The sequence below is a fragment of the Ceratotherium simum genome, chromosome 2, assembly GCF_057802395.1.
Source record: "Ceratotherium simum simum isolate JZ-2026a chromosome 2, ASM5780239v1, whole genome shotgun sequence".
In the NCBI taxonomy this organism is placed as follows: domain Eukaryota; kingdom Metazoa; phylum Chordata; class Mammalia; order Perissodactyla; family Rhinocerotidae; genus Ceratotherium; species Ceratotherium simum.
This window is the reverse complement of record NC_141901.1, coordinates 14130593-14145877: the sequence shown is the minus strand read 5'-3', so window position 1 is coordinate 14145877 and position 15285 is coordinate 14130593. Positions and strand designations below refer to the sequence as shown.

The 15285-nt window shown below is 45.8% G+C and overlaps 1 protein-coding gene across 1 annotated transcript; it reads right to left on the bottom strand.

The window, feature by feature from the left end:
* Nucleotides 1–4690: 4690 nt before the first annotated feature.
* On the bottom strand, nt 4691–13235 carry TEX35 (testis expressed 35). Its single transcript, XM_087418461.1, has 9 exons — nt 13197–13235; nt 12327–12431; nt 11704–11772; nt 10643–10699; nt 9878–9937; nt 6022–6083; nt 5608–5791; nt 5208–5251; nt 4691–4934 (listed from the first exon to the last, which is right to left on the bottom strand). The coding sequence occupies exons 1-9, from the start codon at nt 13233–13235 to the stop codon at nt 4874–4876; spliced, it is 681 nt and encodes a 226-aa protein (XP_087274587.1). The 3' UTR covers nt 4691–4873.
* Nucleotides 13236–15285: the final 2050 nt, after the last annotated feature.

Sequence of the window (15285 nt, the reverse complement as noted above, 5' to 3'; positions counted from 1 at the left end):
GCGGGCCTCAAAGGTGCTCCTCCGTGAAGAGGAAGCAAAGTGTCGGGGGGGATTGGAGGAAGGGGGTCAAAAGTACCAACTTCCAGTTATAAGATAAATAAGTCCTGGGGATGTAAGGTACAACCTGACAACCATAGGCAACACTGCTGGACGCCATATAGGAAAGCTGTTAAGAGAGGAAATCCCAAGAGTTCTCATCACAAAGGAAAACAATTTTTTTTCTTTTTCTTTTTGTATTTATATAAGATGATGGATGTTAACTAAACATTGTGATGATCATTTCATGCTATATGTAACTCAAATCATTATGCTGCACACCTTAGACTTCTACAGTGCTGTATGTCAATTATTAGTCTGGTGTTTAAGATTCGGTGCTCTCACCGCCGCAGCCCCGGTTTGTTTCCCGGTCAGGGAACCACACCACCCGTCTGTCGGTTGTCATACTGTGGCGGCTGTGTGTTGCTGTGATGCTGAAAGCTACGCCACTGGTATTTCAAATACCAGCAGGGTCACCCATGGTGGACTGGTTTCAGCGGAGCTTCCAGACTAAGACAGACTAGGAAGAAGGACCTGGCCACCCACTTCCAAAAAATTGGCCATGAAAACCCAAAGAATAGCAGCAAAGCACTGTCTGATACAGCGTCAGAAGGTGAGAGGATGGCGCAAAAAGATGGGCAGGGTTTCGCTCTGCTATACGCAGGGTCGCTAGGAGTTGGAATCGACTGTAGGGTACTAACAACAATAAATGCCAGTTATATCTCAATAAAACCGGGGAAAAGAAAAAAAGAGCAGCAGGCAGGGCTGTCGGTGGGTCAGCAGTTTAGTGGGCAGGTCTGGGTTCCTGCTTCCCTGGAAGGTAGCAGACCACAGAAGAACCACACGTTTGATTTTCAGGTGGTTGCAAGGACTGTAAGGGTGACTGAGGACGTACCAGGTGTGTACTTCCACAGTCACAGCAGGGAATAAAGCACAATACAACTCATTTTAATTTCTGAACTTTGTACCAGCCGCCTCCCTGACGGCAGACAACGTAATTTGGTCTATTAGGGGTTAAGTGTTCTTCAGTTTAATAAAGCAAATATTTTTTTGTTGGGGAAAAAAAAAAAAAGAGGTAAAGTGACTCGCAGGGCACCATGGGCCAGAGAAGGTGTTTAAAGACAGGCAAACACACAGAGGGCAGTGGGAAAATTGCTTTTACTTAGCCTATTTTAAAGAATCATCTGGGCCACCAATGGGAGAGTGGATAAATTATAGTGTATTCATAAAAAAGAAACTGCATAACAATTAAAAAACAATGAACTACTGCTATACATAAAACAATATGCACGAATTGCACAGACATAATTTTGAACAAAAGAAATTTTGACACAAAAGCATACATATATGATTCCACTTAGATCAAGTTCAACAACAGGCAAAATAATACGTAGAGCAGAAATTAGAATAGTGGTAACCTGGGTGGGGGGTAGATATGAATTGGGAAGAGGTTCTGGAAATGTCCTATAAATAAATGTTCTATTACGATGTCAGTGATGTGCATATATAAAAATTCACCAAGCTGTACTTTGTGCATATAACCATATACTTTATGCCTCAACTTTTGAAGTCTTTAAAAAAAATGAACAGTAGATGTGCACATGTATTATCTACTGCTGCATAACCAGTTACCTCAAAACCTAGCAATTTAAACCAACAAGCATTTATTGTTTCAGTTTCTGCAGGTCAGGAATTTGGGAGAAGCCTAACTGGGTGGTTCTGGCTCAGGGCGTCTCATGGGGTTGCAGTCAATGTACCAGCGGGGCAACAGTCATCTCAAGGCTCGAGTGGGGCCGGAGGATGACTCCTCACATGGCTGTTGGCAGGAGGCTTCAGTTCCTTGCCATGTGACCCTTTCTGTAGGACTGCTTAGGTGTCCTCATGTCATGGCAGCGAGCTTCGCCCAGAATGAGCGTCCAAGAGAGAGCAAGATGGAAGCCACGTGTCTTTTATGACTTAGTCTCAGAATTAATACACCATCTCTTCTGCCATATTCTATTCATTAGAAGCAAGTGACGGGCCGGCTCCGTGGCTTGGCGGTTAAGTGCGCGCGCTCTGATGCTGGCGGCCGGGGTTCGGATCCCAGGCGCGCCCCGAGGCACCACTTCTCCGTCCAACGCGAGGCTGAGTCCCACGTACAGCAACTAGAAGGATGTGAACCTATGACATACAACTATCTACTGGGGCTTTGGGGGGAAAAAATGAATAAATAAAATCTTTAAAAAAAAATAAAAATAAAAAAATAAAAAAAAAAAGAAGCAAGTGACTATGTCTAGCCCACACTCAAGCGGAGAGGAATTAGGCTCCTCTTGAAAAAAAGAGTATCATCAAAGAATTTGTGGGCCTTTTTAAAAACCACCAGAGCACAGAACTGAACAGTGCAGTGTTCCCAGGTGTTTGGAGGTTTCCTCGTCAAGGGGCAGGGTCTGGGGAGTCCTCTGTGGTAGGCAGAATAGTAGCCCCCGAAGATGTCCATGTTCTAATCTCCAGAAGTTGTGAACATGTTATGTCACATGGTGAAGGGGAAGTAAGTTTGCTCAGCAGTTGACCTTAAAATAAGGAGAGTAGCCTGGATTATCCAGGTGGGCCCAATGTAATCACAAGAGTCCTTAAAAGTGGAAGCAGGAGGGGGCTGGCCTGGTGGCATAGTGCTTAAGTTTGTGTGCTCCACTTTGGCAGCCCAGGGTTCACAGATTCGGATCCTGGGCACAGACCTACACACTGCTCATCAAGTCAGGCTATGGCAGCGTCCCACATACAAAGCGGAGGAAGATTGGCACAGATGTTAGCTCAGGGCCAATCTTCCTCACCAAAAAAAGAAAAAAAAAGTGGAAGCAGGAGGCAGAAGAACCAGTGTCAGAGTGATGCAGAACGGGGAAGACTCGACTGGCCATTGCTGTCTTTGAACGTGGAAAGGGGCCATGAGCCAAGGAATGCAGGCAGCCTCTAGAAGCTGAAAAAGGCAAGGAAACAGATTCTCCCCTAGAGCCTCCAGAAGCAACGCAGACCTGCCGACACCTTGGTTTTAGCGTAGTGAGACCAATTTTGGACCAATTTTGTTGTCTTAAGCCATTAAAAGTGTGGTAATCTGTTACAGCAGCAATAGGAAACTAATAGAGGGTTATACATCCCCTTCTTCTTTTTCCCACCCCTAATCCATTTCTGCTTTTATCACATGCCTATGATTATTGTACTTATTTATATACAGTAGTCCTCTATTATCTGCAGGGGATACATTTCAAGACCCCCAGTGGATGCCTGAAACCACAGATTGTACTGAACCCTAGGTATACTATGTTTTTTCCTATACATACATACCTATGATAAAGTTTAAATTAGGCACAGTAAGAGATTAATAACAATAACTAATAATAGAAAAATTATAACAATATACTGTAATAAAAGTTATGTGAATGTGGTCTCTCTCTCAAAATATCTTATTGTACTGTACTCACCCTTCTTGTGGTGATGTGAGATGATACAATGCCTAGTGATGAGATGAAGTGAGGTGAATGATGTAGGCATTGTGACATAGTGTTAGGTTTCTATTGACCTTCTGAGCATACGTCAGAAGGAGGATCATCTGCTTCTGGACCGCAGTTGACTGCAGGTAACTGAAACCGTGGAAAGCAAAACCGCGGATGAGGGGGAACTACTGTATGGTCCATATTTTTAATATACAGGTTTACCATCTCTCCTTTAAAACTACAAGCTCCTTGAGGGCAAGGCCTATACTTTGTTTGTTTTTTAAATGTATATCTGAAGCCCCCAATATATTGCTCCTTACTATGTAGCCATTAAGAACTTGATCAGTTATTTACTAGACTGCCTAAAAGTCGAAGCAGCCAATCTAGCAAAGAGATGAAATAAGAAAGAGCTGGTGTGAAATAAAATATGGAATCCCATTAAATCCTCTCCGTTGAACTGAAGCCAAAGAATCACACTCATGGCCAGATAGTCTACTGAAATACTGTTTTCTCTGTATCTTTCTTTACTCTCATTTCAAGCTCATAGCCAAGCTTTGTCTTCCCTCAGTAGGGCATCTGGAACAGGTCACAGAGTCGAGCAGGGGGAGGTCATGGCTCAGCCCCACCTTTGTAAGGACCTAAGGCCTCTGAAGTGATATGTCTCCTTTTGGGTAGCGGGAGAGGACACCTTTGAGAGGATAAGGAGGGTGGGTCCTCGGAGCCCCAGAAAGGGACCAAGTTCCTATGAGCAGTGGGGACCTGAGTTCTGCTGACAAGACCTCAGAGGGAAGCAGTGCCGACTAGACCCTGGGCCTGGGGGTTCCCTGCATTGCCAAGACATCCCCCCACATTCAGTGCAGGAGCTGAGAACATGGAGGGAGCAGGTGCATAGGGCAGTGGGGGGGTCTCTCCTGCAACCACACAGAATGGCATCTGATGTCCTCAGGGCCTCCCATCTGTTTTGACCTGGGACCTTTGCAGAATCAGGTGCAGTGGAGGGAGGCAGTGAGGTGGAGGGGATGGGGATGACCCTGAGGATGACCAAGATAGAATTTCCCACTAACCCATTAGGAATAGGAGGAGGGATTGGAGTCTGAAATATGCTGATTTAGAACTAAAAAAAGTGACACTCTGCACACTCAGGTTTAGGGCTGATATTCAAAATGATGATACTCGCTTTGGCTTTAAATGAAGATTTTAATCTCCGGGTAGAGAAAGGCCTGGGGCGGGTGGTAGGAAAGAGGGCAGCAAGGCTTCAGTGTGCCGCTCCGGGAGTGGGGAGAGGATGAGCCGGAGCTGCGGGTGGGTTCTGAGGCGGCGCTAGGTTGGAAGCATGTCCCCAGTTGCACAGAGGTTGAAGCACAGGTAAATCAGAAGGCAGCTCCAGATGCCAAGGGTGAAAAGGGCGCCCAGGCCTGGTGTGGAAGTTTCCTGCCAGATGGGGAGAGAGGCAAGAACCTGAGGCAAGGTCAGGTCAGCAGCTGGGAAGGCACCTCCCCTCCACAGGAGCCTCTAGACAGCAGCCTCCAGGCCGGGCTACCCCGTTCCCCTTCCGGGTGCCGCGTCCTCTAAGACTGAGTGGATGTGGTGGGGGCAGACTCTGCACAACCACAGGTGGGATTCGATGCGGATGCAGCCTGAGCACACTGCCTTTGGTGGAGGTGGGGTGCCCGATGGAGACATTTCTTGTATGGATCTACCTACCCCTGATTGTAGTTGCTCTTTAGGGCACACAACATACATTTCTCCTGCAGAGGACAGAAACGGCACAAGAAAGGTCATTTTTCCCTGGTCCAAGATGGCCAGCCTGCTGGGCACCTCAGCAGGTCTTGCTATAGGAGAGGACAGAACAGTACAGGGGTGCTGGTGAGCAGGCACATCCAGGGTTGAGTCCTACTTGGTCATGGCGGAGGAATCTCCCCAGGCCTAGAGGACAAGACCCCAGAGAGGGCTCCAGGCTAGGGAGGCATCCTGGGGCCAGCAGAGGGGTGGAACCAGTCCCTTTACAGCAAGAGATAAGGGAGCCAGAGAGCCCAGGGGAAGGCAGGGAGGAGCAGGAGCCCAGGGGTGTAGCACTGGTGGAGGGCGGTGGGGCTTCACTTACGCAGCAGGTCTCACATTGATGGAGGCAATCCAGCGGGTCCTGTTTTGGTTTCTGTAGTGCCACATTCTTGTGAAGAGCCAGCGGTGCTCCGTCAGCTTCGTGCATTTTCTTGAGCCGAAGCTGTGGGTCAGTCTTTCCCATGAGCCTGAGTTCCTGCTGCTCCTTTGGTCCTCTTCTAAGGGGACTGGGGAGTCAGCGAGGGGCAGAGTTGGGGAGATAATTTCTAACATGACAAGGAGATAACCTGTAGCACAGGTGGCCACGGAAGCCTTTGACTCCAAGCCATTGGGGCAATAGAAAACAAGACAGCTCCTGGAAGAGTGTGCGAGTCCTCTGAACCCCAAGGAACATTTAGCAAAGGGAAGGGAGGAGATTCTTTGGGGGTGAAGAGAGATGGGTGCAGGTTACACTTACTGCTTGCTGTTCTGTATATTTATTAAAACATCCATCTTCTCATCCATATCCTTCTGCATTTCCTTCAAGAGAGAATCCAAAGCTAGAATCATCATCTTGAAGAGCCTTTGAAATCCCTTTCTCCTGCCTCTCTCTGCAAACCACTCAGAGATCACCTCAGCATCTTACTTCCTCAAGAGTCCTCACCGGCCTTAGGTGAGGTGGCTTCTGGTGTGTGTGGGACACGCACCATCTCTCTTTTTCCCCTCCCCCATTCCATGATGAGGCAGAAGCACAGGCAGAGTCATTAGGGCTTTGTCCGAAGTCGCCAGGTGAGTCCGAGGCCAGGAAATCTTTTACTTGATTTCACACTTGGATGAAACCATTATCTGCCTTGGTTCAATGTCTCTACAATGATGGAACCAAGAAAACAAATCTTGTGACCCCCAAAGACGCTTCTGACTCCGATGTTTTAACCCCGGCTATGCACCCCGATCCTGTGTATTTGTGTTTGCTCCACCTTGTACCCAATTCCTGGCAGAAATGGTCAACACAACAAAAAACTGACAGTAGCTCAAATGGCACCTCGTTTATTATTTACTAAGAACTAAAAGAATAATAAAATCTTCTTGGCAAAGTTTAGATCTATAAAATTTGACCTGGGAAATTGGATAGAAATAGTGTTTGCAAAAGAAATTCTAAGATGGCAGACATTATCATTGACAATGTTTGTTATGGACAAAAACCGGGTTGGATTGAACATCATAAAATATAAATGAAAAATAATTTGCTTCAAGGAAAATAATTTTAATAAAAAATGAAAGATTTGGAAACAGTTTACTGATCTGTGGTAGAAAATTAATCAAAGAATTATACTGTCTGGGTGGAGATGATTTCAAAAAATACCTTCTTGAAAAGATTTTTAAATATTAGTATAAGTTTTGAATAAAATATTTGTATTCATAAATAGAGTAAAAATATCCTTGAAGTAAAAATGTCCCCTGGGTCCAAGAAATCAGAGTCAAAATGTCCCATATTCTTACAAGTCTCACCATCACTTCAAACTCGTGGTGTCCCAAACGGACCTCACTTTCTCTTCTAAATTAACTGTTTCCTAACTAGCCTTGTCAATGTCACCACTTTCTTCTAATCTTCCAGATTAAAACTTTGGTGTCATTGTGGCTGCCTGCTTCTCCTCCATTCTCTATATTGAATTAATCACCAAGAATGTTGTTTTTCCTTCGATGCATCTTTCAGATTTACCCTTTTCCTTCTGTTCCTCCACCTGGTCCAGCTTTCTTCACCTTGAGCCAGGAGGCGGCTTCCTGTCTGATATGCTTGCTCCTGACGGCCCCTGCCTGCTCTCCCGGCGCCCCCAGGCCGCCTTGCAAACAGCTGCCGGCTCAGCTTTCTGAAGTGCTGCTCCTAGCATGTTCTTTGATTAAGAATCTCTAGAGGCCTCTTACTGCTTACACAGCCAAGTCCCAACCTGTCTGCCTGTCTTGCAAAAGCCTTCATTATCCACCGCCTTTGTGCCCGCTCCGTTTTACTTCTCTCTGTTTCCCCCAATGATCTCACTTTTATGACTGATCTCCCTGCTGACCGTGATCCGCCTCACGTTCAGCCTGCTTCCACGCTGTGCGCGAGCTGTTCCCGCGCCCAAAATAGCCTCCTTTGTGCCTTTTGTTACCCAGTCCTACTCACTAACAAAATGCTTCCTGTGTTTGCATATTGTTTAATATAGAAATAATGCATGCCTTTTGTAGGAAATTTGGACAATACAGAGGAATATAAAAGAAAAAATTAATCTCATCACCTAGCAATAATTGCTATTAACCCTTCTGGTATATTTCTTTCCTGTCTTTTTTCTATATATTTACTTACCTATTGTTTATTCACATAGTTGAGATCAGCCCATATATACTACTCGTATCTTGCTTTTTTACTTCTCATTATAGGCATTCTTTTTAAACACTGTCTCTGATAGTTCCTAATTTTCATTATATGGATATACTATCATTTATTTGGCTATTCCTTTACTGTTGAAAATTGTGGTTGTTTCCAAATTTTTTCTATGATCAATAATCCTGTGATGAACATCTTTTTGTATATACCCATGCTGGCATTTCTGATTGTTCTCATAGGTTAAATTCTGACAAGTGGAACTGATAAGTCAAGCAGTTTTGATACCTATTGTCTAATTCCTATCTAGTTTTGTACAAACTTGCGCTCTGATCAGCAGTATAAGAGCATTCCTATCTCATTCTCTGATTGTCATAATTTAAAACTTTGCTTCTTGGAATGTGACAGTTATCTAAGTATTGTTCTCATTTGCATTTATTTGATTATTCATGAGGTAAACGTTTTAAATATATTTATTGCTTTTTAGTTATATTCTCTTCTGTGGATTGTCTGTTCATACCCTTTGCCCATTTTTCTATTTGGTTCTTATTGATTTGTGTGAGCTTTATATGTTACAGATAAAAACCTTTTGTCTGTGTCTATTTGCAGAAAATTGTTTCCCCAAAACTGTTGTTTGCCTTTTAATTCTGTATATGGTGCTTTTCTGTTATAATTTTTATATTGTTAAATATATCAATATTTCCTTTGTGATTTTTCCCACGGTATTTATATTTAGACCATCCAGTTAAATATTTACGTATAATTTCTTCGTATTGGTTTTTATTATTTAAATTAACTTTATAGACTATCTCAGTTTATAGTGTTAACAAACCAAATTGTTTTTTCCTCATATAGTCAAGCAATGTTCTTAATATTATTACATAATCTTTTCCTTCTCACTGACATGTAAAAAATCATCTTTATCATATTTTAAATTTTATAGAGCTGTGGTTCCCACCCCTGAGTGTACGATGGAATCTCCCTGGGGATCTTTAAAAACTACTGATGCCTGGACCTCATCTCAAGAGGTTATGATTTAATTGTTATGGGATGCAGCCTGGGATAAGGGGGGTGGAGGGGGCAGGTCAAAGCCACGGTACAGGCGATTCCAATGTGCAGCCAAGGTTAATAACTACTTCCACGGTGTTTGGGATCTGGTTCTCATCCAGGGGCAAGCATCAGAATCACTTGCCGAGTTTTAAGCAATTGTGCCCCATCCTAGAGATTTTTATTCAGTTCATCTGGGCCAGGGCTGGGTCTGTGGATTTTAAAAATCCTCAAAAGTGATTCTCAGTGTATTCCTGGCTGAGAGGCTGTTACAGGGTTACCTACCCTGGTTTTGTTTATCTGTCTGGTTATCTAGACAAGACTATTGTGGCTTTATTATGAATTTTAATATCTGGTAGGGGTAAGTGCACCCTTACAACTCTTAAAAAATTTGTAGCTATCTGCTTTTTCCTATTTATGCTCCTACATCACCATTGATGTAGAAGCATAAATAAATAAACCACTTCTCAAACTTTCACCTGAGGAATGTGAAAGAAAATCCTAGGGTGCAAGCCCCATCCACACAGGACCTGGGCTCTGCTTTCCATATTAGTGCTCCCGGTGATTCTGAAACACACCGAGCCTGAGAACCACTATTCTAGAATCTAGACGATCCTCTCAGTAATTGTTGAGTCCAAAATAATCTTATTGGGCTTTTGGTGAGGTTTGTGTTAAGCTTGCAATGCAGCCTTCAAGGCTCACATAAGACTCACTTTCTCTATAAGGACTTTTCTGGCTACCCCAGCCCACATGTATGACTCACTTCTCTAAATCCCTAATTAACTGACTGCCAGTTATCATTTAGCTTGGTGCTTGTTATTTAATTCTCTCCTACTAGATTGTAAGCACCTGCAGGGCAGGGTCTGGCTTCTCTTGCCTAATTCCCAGTATGGTACTGGCCCATGGAAGGCACTCAGTAAATGCTTACCTTCATAATCTCCACGAATTCCTGGAGTTTATCAAAATCCTTGTCCATTACATCCTTTATCTAATGTGGAAGAAAGGCACAGTGCGTATTACTGAAGACAGTTGTGGAGTCGTCTTTGGGAAATTTTAAGCAAAGGGCAACAGCTGCTCCTCTGGAATGAGCTGGATAAAGCTCAAGGAATGGACTAATAACGGCCTATTAAAGCCACTTTCTCCCCAGGAGTCAATGAAGGGACTAGGGGGCATGTACCATCAAGTCATCACCACCACCAGCCTTGGCACAACTTAGATCTGGCTATTGCAAGGCTCCCATGTGGAGCTCAGGCCACAGCTTCAATTACACCTTCTTGCTTGAGCATTTCCTTTCTTTATAAGTGTGCTATAGGTGGTTCCATCAAAGAAACAAGAAGAGAATTCTTGCTCTGCAGCTTGCTCAGGGGAGGTGAAAAGGAGAACGGAACTGGTCCCTGACTGCCCCCAAATTCCAAGTCAGCCGCTCTCATTCTGTCACTAAGGTTATATCTCCTCAGCCTTATCAATGAGACACCTCAGAGAGTCCTTATCATTGGAAAGTTGGATTTAAGCATCAAACAAGAAATAGATATCCTAAGTTGCTCAACACAAACACTCTAGGGGATTCAGGCTGAGTCAGTTTGATTGCTTTTTCCATGCAGTTTCCTATTTCCTTTGCTATTCAAAGTTTGGTATTGCATTTTCCTCGAAGCTACCCTTTTCCTCCAAGTTAGGAAAAATCTCATCCTCTTACCTGTTTTATCTCCTCCATTTTTTCCTTGAGCTCTTCCCTCACCTCCCTGAGTTCATTCTGAGGAAATAAATAGGGAAGAGACAGTAAAGCAAAAGTCTTGGATGGAAGGGAAACTTTCAAAAGGAGGAAAGGAAAGATCTTGGGGCATTGACAAAAGAGGAACAGAGAGATACCTCCCATTAGGGAGGAAGGAAAGGAAGTGTCAAGAAAATAGGATGGTAGGACACCTAGACATCATGTGCCTCCTGATCTGATGCACTGGGAAGGACACACCTTCACTTCTGTGACATGACCCCCAAAACGCACAGCCTAAATCTAACCATGAGGCAGCATCAGACAACCCAAATTAAGGGTCATTCTACAAAATAAATGATCTGTAATCTTCAAAAATGGCAATGTCCCAAAAGACAAAGGTTGAAGAACTGTTCCAGATGAAAGGAGACTCAAGAGACACAGACACTAGATGTAATGTGTGATCCTGGATGGGATCTAACCAAAAAAGTTTTTTACTTTTGTTATGAAAGACATTAGTGGATAATCGGTGAAATTAGAATAAGGGCTATAGGTGAGTGCTTTGTCAACGTTAATCTCCTGATTTTGATATTTTGATAATTGTACTGTGGCTATGTAAGAGAGTGTTCCTGTTTTTAGGAAATATACTCTGAAATTTGAGAGAGAAACATGCTCTCAAATGGTTCAGGAAATATGTATATTATATATGTGTGTGTGAATATATATATATAGAGAGAGAGAGAGAGAACCATGATAAAATGCCAACATTGGGTGAATCTGGGTGAAGGGTGCAGAAGTCACTGTACAGAATTTACTGTACCATTTTTTGAAACTTTTCTGTAAGTCTGAAATTATTTCAAAACAAATAGTTAAAAAAAGACAAAGAAAGAACCGGATGGAATGAAGCCACAGGGGCTGGAGCAGAGCCGTATATGCCAGCAGTTTATGAGCCACAGAGGTTGTTCAGTGGCCTCCACCTCTCCACTGTGCTGCTGCAGCCTCTGGGGGGTTGGACACCTGTGTTCACACACCTGCGTTTGCACACCTACCTTTAGCTCCTGTGTCCCTCCTGGTTTGGTAAACGGCCCTTCTTGTTTAGCTCCTTTGTAGTCATATGTCTGTTGATTGAAACCAGAAACACAGAATATGAGAAATTGCAGGTGTGGGGTGGATGAGGCAGAGGAGTTTCTGTTCCTCTCTTTGGGCCAAGACAGAGAGGTGAAAGCTGGTGGCCCCACCTGCGCAGCAGGTTCCCACATCCCGCTCCTCTGTCTCTGAACTCATCTGCACTCCCCTCCCGGCCCCCTGGGCCTCCACTCTCAGTGTGCTGAGCAGCCAGGCTCATCCAGCCTCAGGCCCTCTGCACGAGCTGCTTCCCCGCCCACAAAGCTCTTCCTCAGCCTTTGAGTTGCTGGTGTCTTTGAGCTGAGAGCTCAAAGGCAGGCCTTTCCCCACCACCCAATCTACAGCAGCCACCCAGTCATGTTTCCCTATTTTAATTGTCTGCGTAGCAGGTAACACTACTGAATTTTTCCGTGTTTGTGTATGTATCTGATGAGTTACTAGTGTGAAGCTGTATGAGAGTAGAGAGCTTGTCTCTCAGTATATCCCCCAGCACCTGGGAAAGGTCTTGGCCACCAGGAACAGCAAACGACCCCTGAGTCCAAGTCACCTGCCCACAGGTCTCAGGCCTGGCTGCCGGCATGGCCTCAAAAAAGCTTCTCACTTTGGTCGGCTCTGGCTTCAGTTCCAGGCAAACTGTCTTATAGTTCTTGCTCTGTGGAGAGAAGAGGTTGTGATTCAGCCTGCCAAGCATCAGGGCTGGGGAGGGTAAGCCCCGGCCCTTGCAAGAGGACCCCCACCAACCCTTCTCATCCAACTGTGCTTGAGCTCAGGCCCCCATACCCCCCAGCACCCGAGTCAAGACGAGTCAAATTCGGTCACATTATACTCTTCTTATGAGCGTCCACCTGCCAGTCCAGCAGGCAGCCCTCTCCCCGCTGGGGGGCCTGGGCAGGGAAGCACTTTAAGGTAACCAAAGGAGCCGTATAAGTATTATTTCAGGAGCACAGGTTTGGGGACAGACTTGGGTTCCAGTCTCAGCTGTCCTCCTTACTAGCTGTGTCAACTTGGGCAAGTTATTTAGTCTCTCTGAGCCTCCATTTCCTCATCTGTAAACTGGGGCTGATGATTACATTTACCTAATAGTGTTCTTAGCGCCTTAGACACGCCTGTTAGGTGCGGGCCAGGCACAGGCCTGGCGGGGGGTCTTGGCTCCGGGAGTATGGGGATGGGGTGGGGCATTACAGTGCTCTTTGTCCCAGAGGGAGTCAGCAGTGGCCTCTTTCCTTCCCGCCCCAAGGGCAGGGATTAATCCCACCCTCCTTCCAGGCTGAGAGGCTACTTCATGCTCGGAACAGAGAAAGAAAAGCTGAGGATTCCTGGGGCGTTCTCTGAAGCCCCTCCCTCCCAGCCTCACATCTCCATGCTCAGAGAGGGGAGCTCAGAGGCCCCATGTGGCCTAGCAATGTTTCTCCTTTACCAGGTTTGTTTTCTTCAGTTCTGCCTTCTTGGCCAACATGATGGAGGAGGCCAGAGTGTTCTTCAACTTCCCGACCTCCCCACAATGGGCCCCCGTGACCAGGCCACTGTCCTATGCAGATTACAGGCCAAGGTGAGGGCAGGATGACCACCTCTCTGTGTGCGGAACAGCTGAGGTCACAATGCCCAGGACCCATGTGCCAGCCCGGAGTGTCACCACAGCTTTGAGCCTGGGGTGCCTTGGCCACTGAGAAGAGGGACTTGGGTCAAGTGCCAAGCTCTCCTGACATGGATGGACCCTTCCTCGTTTGGGGCTGAGATTCTCTGAAGTCTCTCTGGTTCAAGGTGCGTGTACTGTGCTAACCCAAGTTTCTCGTGCTGGCGAGGGGGAGTGCCAATCTCGGCAGGATGATTTCTGGCCTGACTGCACAGCTGGCCGTGTCTCCTCTCTCCCCGACACCACCCCAGTCTCTCCTCTCGGTTCTTCCATCATCCTGGAAGAGGGTTGGGGCAAAAAGCAATATGTGGACAGAGCTGACAGTGAGAGGTCTGGGGGTGGGGGTGGGGAGGAAAAGTGGGGCTGTTCTGAGGGCAGCTGTAACTTGTGCTTAAAGAGTCAAAGGAACATAGCCTCCCTGGGACCTAAAAATCATTCAGAATTCAAGTTAGCAAGCCTAATTTCTCTTTTCCTCTTATCCCTGGGCATTTCACTTTCTTCTTCCCTCTCATTTCAGCTACTATTTGCTACAGAAAAGGTCAACTTGGGAATTCCAAGAACAGACAGCACAGGAGTACAGGAACTGATGCAAATCGCCTGTGAAGTCCGTGCCCGCACCCCCACACCCCCGCAATGACTTATCACACTCACCCTGCCCATGCCTGTCCCTCCAGAGGCTGTGAGCACCCAAACTTCCTCGGGAGCCACCTGCAGCGTTTCCAATGGATTTCCAAGGGGCTTATTTCACAGCCAGCGTCTGGTGATGTCCTTCCATCTCACTCCATCACAACCATCACACAAGGAGAATGCGACTGTCACTCTGTTCAGTCGGGGAGGGAGGAGCAGGGGTGGTGATGAGCTTCCCGGATTCGCTTTCCCTGCTCGTCAGTGAGAGGCTGGCACTTTAAGGTCCTTTGACCACTTCGCTCTGTCCTCCCAGATCCTCCGGCCACGTGGCAGGGAGGGCCTTTCTCCATAGGTTTCCAAAGATCCTGCAGGCTTGAGCAAGGAACTGCAGTGAAAATGACTGACCCTATCTCAACATTTACCAGTCCTCTGAAAATGGGCACCGTCTCCTCCTTGTTAGGGCCTGAGATCCTCCTGGACCTGCAGCAAAGTCTCCTTTGCTTGGCTGAGAAGTTGTTAAATGAGCCTCCTTCTAGCCAAGCATTTCACATGAGCCCACTGGCCTGTATATCAGGAAATTGGGTCTAAAAGAAATCAATTTAACAACAGACCTACAGCTCCAGGCTGTCCCTTCTCACAATATGTGCTATTCATGCTCCCAAATACATCATTGCTGTTATCAATATGTTCTGGAAGGGCTGGGGAAATCCATTGGGTGAACTTGAATAAATGAGTCTCATGTTATTTTCTTCTCTAAGATTTTGCAACTGCATGAAGTGCTAGGTTGAAGCACCATTGGGATGCTGGGTATTGCTGTGGTACAACTTTGTTACACGCAAGTCATAGGCCGCTTTTACCTGAAGAATGCCAGATATGCTTTTCTAACTCCCCTTCATGGCAAAACCCCTTGGTACCAGGATAAGGAGCACAAAGCCCACAGATGTTCCAGTGGAGTTCGATGGAAAAGAGATATTCACAACAGAGCAAAAGAAGGAGCCACAAGTTGATGTCATTTGGATTTCCTTTTCATTACAAGTGTCCTGGTTTCTCAGTTTCATGAAGAGGGTGTTGTCTGGGGAGGCTGGTGTGGGAGAGGGGATTTTAAGATGGTCTTGGGCCTCTGAGTTTGGCCTCTTGTGATTCCAGGGATACAAAATTCCAGGATCTGGCCAACGATGAAGCCCAAGCTCAGCCACTAACCACGTGTAGGCCAAGAGAACGTGAAGAGAATGTCATCCATGCTTAG

What these genes read in the sequence shown, in the direction of transcription:
- TEX35 (XM_087418461.1), bottom strand. Translation starts at nt 13,235, where the DNA reads ATGTTGGCCAAGAAGGCAGAACTGAAGAAAACAAACCTG. An exon ending in GAGGGACACAGGAGCTAAAG is followed by an intron (nt 10,700 to 11,703) that starts GTAGGTGTGCAA and finishes TTATTTCCTCAG; the next exon opens with AATGAACTCAGGGAGGTGAG. An exon ending in AAGAGCAACTACAATCAGGG is followed by an intron (nt 4,935 to 5,207) that starts GTAGGTAGATCC and finishes CCCATCTGGCAG; the next exon opens with GAAACTTCCACACCAGGCCT.